This window comes from Pituophis catenifer, unplaced genomic scaffold (genome assembly GCF_029215685.1).
Source record: "Pituophis catenifer annectens isolate HBS135680 unplaced genomic scaffold, rPitCat1.0.hap2 SCAF_16, whole genome shotgun sequence".
Classification (NCBI taxonomy): domain Eukaryota; kingdom Metazoa; phylum Chordata; class Lepidosauria; order Squamata; family Colubridae; genus Pituophis; species Pituophis catenifer.
The window spans coordinates 22,176,176-22,182,175 of NW_027256896.1; the positions used below are offsets into that span (position 1 = coordinate 22,176,176).

The 6,000-nt window shown below is 54.1% G+C and overlaps 1 protein-coding gene across 4 annotated transcripts in view; it reads right to left on the reverse strand.

Moving 5' to 3' along the window:
• The window catches only part of CREBBP (CREB binding protein), a 47,619-nt gene extending 47,031 nt beyond the window's left edge, over positions 1-588 (reverse strand). For all 4 annotated transcript variants that reach the window (XM_070955403.1, XM_070955404.1, XM_070955405.1 and 1 more), the window contains exon 1: positions 251-588. In XM_070955403.1, the coding sequence (XP_070811504.1) occupies positions 251-335 (85 nt within the window). In that variant the 5' untranslated portion in view covers positions 336-588. The remainder of the gene's footprint in view (positions 1-250) is intronic.
• Positions 589-6,000: the final 5,412 nt, after the last annotated feature.

A 6,000-nucleotide genomic window follows, 5' to 3' on the forward strand; every position in this document is an offset into this window, starting at 1 on the left:
CGGGACTGCCGCTAAAGGCTCCTCTGCCCGGCACGCTGCGCCTCCCAGCTTGGCAGAAGCCGGTGACCTTGTGGGGCGGCACCTTCCAGCCCAACCCGGTTCCTCCTGCCCGATCTTTCGGGACACGCGACAGCGGCCCCCATCTTAGAGCCGCTGCCCCGCGGGCTCGGGCAACGAGCGGCGGAACGAAAGCGCAAAGCCGAGGGCCTCCCCGCCCGACAGGCCGCCCGGGCCGGCAGCCTCGGCTCACCTGTGGTGTCAGAGGCGGAGAAGCCGGGCGAGCTGAGCTTGGCCCGCTTGGCGTTGGGCGGCCCGTCCAGCAAGTTCTCCGCCATGGCCTCCGCCGGCCGCCGCGATTTCGGTCTCCCCCGCGGCTCCGCGCTCTGCCGGCCGCGGCTTCCTCCGCCGCCGCCGCCGCCGCCTCCTCCGCGTCGTTCTCCCGCTCGCCGCCGTGGCGGGGCTGGCCGAGAGGCTGGGCCGCCCTCCGCTCCTCAGCGCTTCACCACCGGCCGCCCCCGCCGCTGCGCGACCCCCATCTCGGCGGCCGCGACGAGCAGCAGCAGCAGCAGCAGGAGGAGGACCCCCGGTGGCGGCGGCGGCGGCGGCGGAAGCGCGGCGGCGCCCCTCCCCCTCGCGCAGTGCCCGGATGGCGCCCGCGCCCCCTCCCTCCTCCTCCTCCTCCTCCTCCCTCCGTCAGGCGGGCGGTCAGTCGCAGCGGACGCCGTTCTCCCCGTCCTCCGCCGGCCCGCCGCGCCTTCGGGGCCCAACGTGCCCACGGGCAGCGGACACGGCGGGGCTGACGCCGCTGGACCGGAGCGGACGGGCCGGCGGGCTGGCGGCGGCGGCCCGCGGTGCTGGCAGCGCCTCCTGGAGGGACCCGGCGGCCGAGGCGCAAAAGGGCCCGTCCGTGCGGCGTCAGCGGCCCCGCGGCGGCTTCCCCGCGGCCCGGCTCCCGCCCTGGCCCGGCCCGGCTCCCGCCCGCGACGCGCTCCGGCTCCGCGACAAGATGGCGGCTGTTGATTCCTCAATTAAAAAAAAAAGTTTTTTCTCTTCTCTTTTCCACAGACAAAGGGGCGGGGCCGGGCGTGCGCGCTCGCCTCATTGCGCACGGCGCGTCCCTCTCGCTTCGCCGCCGCCGGCGGAAAAGCACGAGCGCAGCCGAAGCTTCGCCGGCCGCTCGGTCCGCTTGTCGGCGCCTCCCGCGAGCCCCGCCGAGGAGGCTGCCGCTGCCGGGAGCGCGCAAGCCGCTTTTCCCTCTGGGAGTCGGTTCGTGCGCGCCCCCGACGGACCTCCCGTTACCCCTGTTTCCTGTCACGGGTTTCGGTCCCCGACGCTCCCGTCGGGGTCACCGAAGGAAGCTCGAGTCCCCCTTCGTGGCCCCGCTGCGAGCGGGGCCTTTCCCTCGATGCCCCCCGTTCTCCTCCCCTGTCCTGGCGTGGGTCACCCGAGCAAGCCTGGCGGCCCGTTCCTCCCCCGGCCGGCCGACGCAGCCTCTCCGGGTTTCTGCTTCCCTCGTGCGCTACCGGGTGGGGGGGGTGGGTGGGCAGTGCAGGCAGGCCCGGGGTTCAGTCGCTGTTCGAAGTTACGGCGGCACCGAAAGGAGAGTGTTACAGGCGCCCCCGGTTCCCACCGTCACACGTCACGATTTCTGGGGCTTCCCCCTAAAAGAATGAACGAAGAGGCCAGCTGGAGCAGGTCAGCCGTCACGGGTTCTCGCTTGGCATTGAGCAATGCGTTCACGTGATGTCACACTTTACAACCGTGTGGCTCAGTGATAGAATAAGGCTTCCTAAGGATAAGAATGTGGCCCGATGCCGAGGCACTGTAGGATGGACTTGCTTTTTCCGCAGGCTCCAGCTCGTGTACTCAAATCCTTTACCGTGCTTCACACAGGCCTCCACCACCATTTGGTAAATAATATTTTTTATCATCCTCACTCAGATAAATATGTGTTGAAGAGCACGTCTTGAATGGAACAGTATATCTATTTCAGCAAACCCTAACCTTTCCGGCTTGGTGGATCGGTGGGGGGGAGGGAACGGTTCTGTGTGAGCCACAGGTTCGTGCGTGCAGCTCCATTTATGCGAGTGGCAGGCACATGCACCCACCGCTCAAGCAAATAGAGTTTTGCACGAAAGCACGAGCGTACCCACCGCTTGCATGAACGGACCTAAGCACATGCGTGCACTCGCCTGCCACTTGCGCGGCCCAGTTCCGAACCGGCCATCGCCCGGGGCTGTGGACCCCTAGTCTACTTCACTTACTCCCAGCCGTTACTCCCAGCTGTTGTCCATACATTGGGTATGACTTTCAACCAGCTGTTTATCCATCTAACGATAGCATAACTCAAGGCACATTTTGCGTTATTTAATTTAACGTATTAACATTTGTTAGAAATGAAGGCAAGTATACGTGTCCCAGGATAACGTTGCAGGATCCAGTCAGTCACCGAGACCAGAGATTTAATCCTCTGAACTTTCAGACTCGTGCTGGAGCCCATCCTCAGGAAATTTCTCTCTAGCAGAACGTGTCACATTAAGAATGTCAATTGAAATAATGAAACTTAAGGTTCTGGGTTACCAGTAACTCTCCAGGATCAGCATCAGCAGTGGCAGATCAGATGAACTGTGACCAACTACCGCTTAAGTTTGGGGCCACATACGGAGGGAATTTATTACGTTTCTACACTGCCCATCTCACCTAACCGACTGGGCGATTTTCAACAACATAATATAAACACACGACTAAAAGCACCTTTAAAAAGAGAATCAAGAGCATGGTTAAAATTTACACGTAAAAAATAAAAATCAATGTTAAAACAAGTTTTTAAAAACTCAGAAAACTAAAAAGTTAATAAGGTGGAGGAAGTGCTCTCAAGCCATCAGCCATCCCAGAGTTGCATCACCCTCTTAGACCCCCACGCTTCTAATTGGCAGAGCCAGGTGTAACACTATTCTGGAAAAGCAGAAGATGGGAGCTCACCTCACCTTTGAGGTACTCCTAGATCCCACCAGTTGAAATTCTTTGGCCGACGAAATGCAGAGAGAAGCCAGACAATTCTTTTTTTCCTCCTAACTACAGTTAGGTCCAGAAATATTGGGACATCGACACAATTCTAACATCTTTGGCTCTATACACCACCACAATGGAGTTGGAATGAAACCATCACAATGTGCTTTAAGGGCAGACTGTCAGCTTTCATTTGAGGGTATGTACATCCAACTCAGGTAAACGGTGTAGGACTTATAGCAGTTTGCATATGTGCCTCCCACTTGTTAAGGGACCAAAGGTAATGGGACAGAATAATAATCATAAATCACTCTTTCCCTTCTTAATACTTGGTTGCAAATCCTTTGCAGTCAATCACAGCCTGAAGTCTGGAACGCATAGACATCACCAGACGCTGGGTTTCATCCCTGGTGATGCTCTGCCAGGCCTCTACTGCAACCGTCTTCAGTTCCTGCTTGTTCCTGGGGCATTTTCCCTTCAGTTTTTTCTTCAGCAAGTGAAATGCGTGCTCAATGGGATTCAGGTCAGGCGATTGACTTGGCCATTGCATAACATTCCACTTCTGTCCCTTCACAAACTCTTTGGTTGCTTTTGCAGTATGCTTTGGGTCAGTGTGCATCTGCACTGTGAAGCGCCATCCAATGAGTTCTGCAGCATTTGGCTGAATGCGAGCAGATAATATTGCCCGAAACACTTCAGAATTCATCCTGCTGCTTTTGTCAGCAGTCACATCATCAATAAATACAAGAGAACCAGTTCCATCGGCAGCCATACATGCCCACGCCATGACACTACCACCACCATGCTTCACTGATGAGGTGGTACGCTTAGGATCACGAGCAGTTCCTTTCCTTCTTCATCCTCTTCTCTTCCCATCGCTCTGGTACAAGTCGATCTTGATCTCATCTGTCCATAGGATCTTGTTCCAGAACTGTGAAGGCTTTGTTAGATGTTGTTTGGCAAACTCTAATCTGGCCTTCCTGTTTTTGAGTCTCACCAATGGTTTACATCTTGTGGTGAACCCTCTGTATTCACTCTGGTGAAGTCTTCTCTTGATTGTTGACTTTGACACACGTACACCTAACTCCTGGAGAGGGTTCTTGATCTGGCCAACTGTTGTGAAGGGTGCTTTCTTCACCAGGGCAAGAATTCTTTGGTCATCCACCACAGTTGTTTTCCGTGGTCTCCCAGGTCTTTTGGTGTTGCTGAGCTCACCGGTGCGTTCCTTCTTTTTGAGAATATTCCAGTTGTTTTGGCCACGCCTAATGTTCTTGCTATCTCTCTGATGGGTTTGTTTTGTTTCTTCAGCCTAATGATGGCTTGCTTCACTGATAGCGACAGCTCTTTGGATCTCACCTTGAGAATTGACAGCAACAGATTCCAAATGCAAATAGCACACTTGAAATGAACTCTGGGCCTTTTATCTGCACATTGTAATTGGGGTAATGAGGGAATATCACACACCTGGCCATGGAACAGCTGAGAAGCCAATTGTCCCATTACCTTTGGTCCCTTAACAAGCGGGAGGCACATATGCAAACTGCTGTAAGTCCTACACCGTTCACCTGAGTTGGATGTACATACCCTCAAATGAAAGCTGACAGTCTGTCGTTAAAGCACATTGTGTTTGTTTCATTCCAACTCCATTGTGGTGGTGTATAGAGCCAAAGATGTTAGAATTGTGTCGATGTCCCAATATTTCTGGACCTGACTGTACATTCAGGGAATATTTTCAGTGTACGCCAGGGTGTTCATTCTACTGATTTTTCCCCCCATCTGTCCTATCTGACAAGTTAGATGGGGACGGATGAAGCCCAGAGATGCCGTTTCTCATTCTTTATCTAGGAACTGCAGTGCTGCCATCTGGTGGGCAGCGGTCCTTCTCGCCTCCAGCTGTCTGGCTGGAGCTGGTGCACTGACCTACTTGAGATGAAGTTTCTGGTCTAGCCCCGCTTTCTCTCCCTCGGACATCCTGCCACCTCTGGGAGCGGTGAGGAAGAATAAACCAGCAGCCAATGCTGGGAGCAGCTGAATCTGACCAATTGAAAATGCTGGGATCTGTGCAGGGGGAGGGAGCGGGGAGGAGGCCTGGCAAAGGGGAGAAAACAGAGCCATGTAGAGGGAGAAGATCAGATGGGCAATAATGCCATACAGCAATTAATTTCCTTGGTGGTCCTCAGAATAGACTATTTTTAAGCAGCCCCAGTCACCTGAGATTACATCTTGCCAGTTGTTGGGATTGTTTGTATCCTTGGCCATTCTAACAGGAATTCAGTTCGACGCAGTTTGGAGCTGGAGAAGGACGGAGCCTTCAGTCAAAATATCATAGTTGGCCGATGAGTCAAGCACATTCCAACGGCTGGCTGACCGGAGGAGGAGGAGAGAAGTCGCCAAGCAACCAGCTCCCATCTAGGTTGGACAACGTGACAGTTTGTTTTGGCAACTTGAGAAACTGAAACTTATATAGGGATGAAAAGCCCGGGAACTTCAGACCGGCTTTTCGCCAGTAGCGGCAAGACGATGTATCTAAATAAATTTGTTCTTTGAGGAAAGGCAATGCCATAGAATTCAATTTGTAACGGGTGCATTACTTGGAGCCTAACACCCGGCGCAGCGCTTATTTACATTTGATTTCTATTTTCCAATTGACCTCATGTAGGCCAGGCAGGAAGAGTCACTGTAGAATTGTTCCTTCCATCTCATCGGGGCTTCACCAGTAAGCCACAGGTAAGGAAAGGGGAGCTCGGTGCATTATGTGAGCCTCCAATCAATGTAATGCTTAAGAGGGCTTGCCTTACCAAATGCAACCCTCGGCATGAAGGTTTTCTCCTAATCTCTTTCACATTTTCTGGGCACGGCAAAGAAACAGCTTTGGTGAGATGAAATTCAAGCCGTATCCTACCAAAAACACGGCATAGAAGCATTAAAAAGAAACAAACAAACTCTTAGGCTCTTAGCGAGTCAGTCCTGGAAAATAACCTTTGCGTTTGC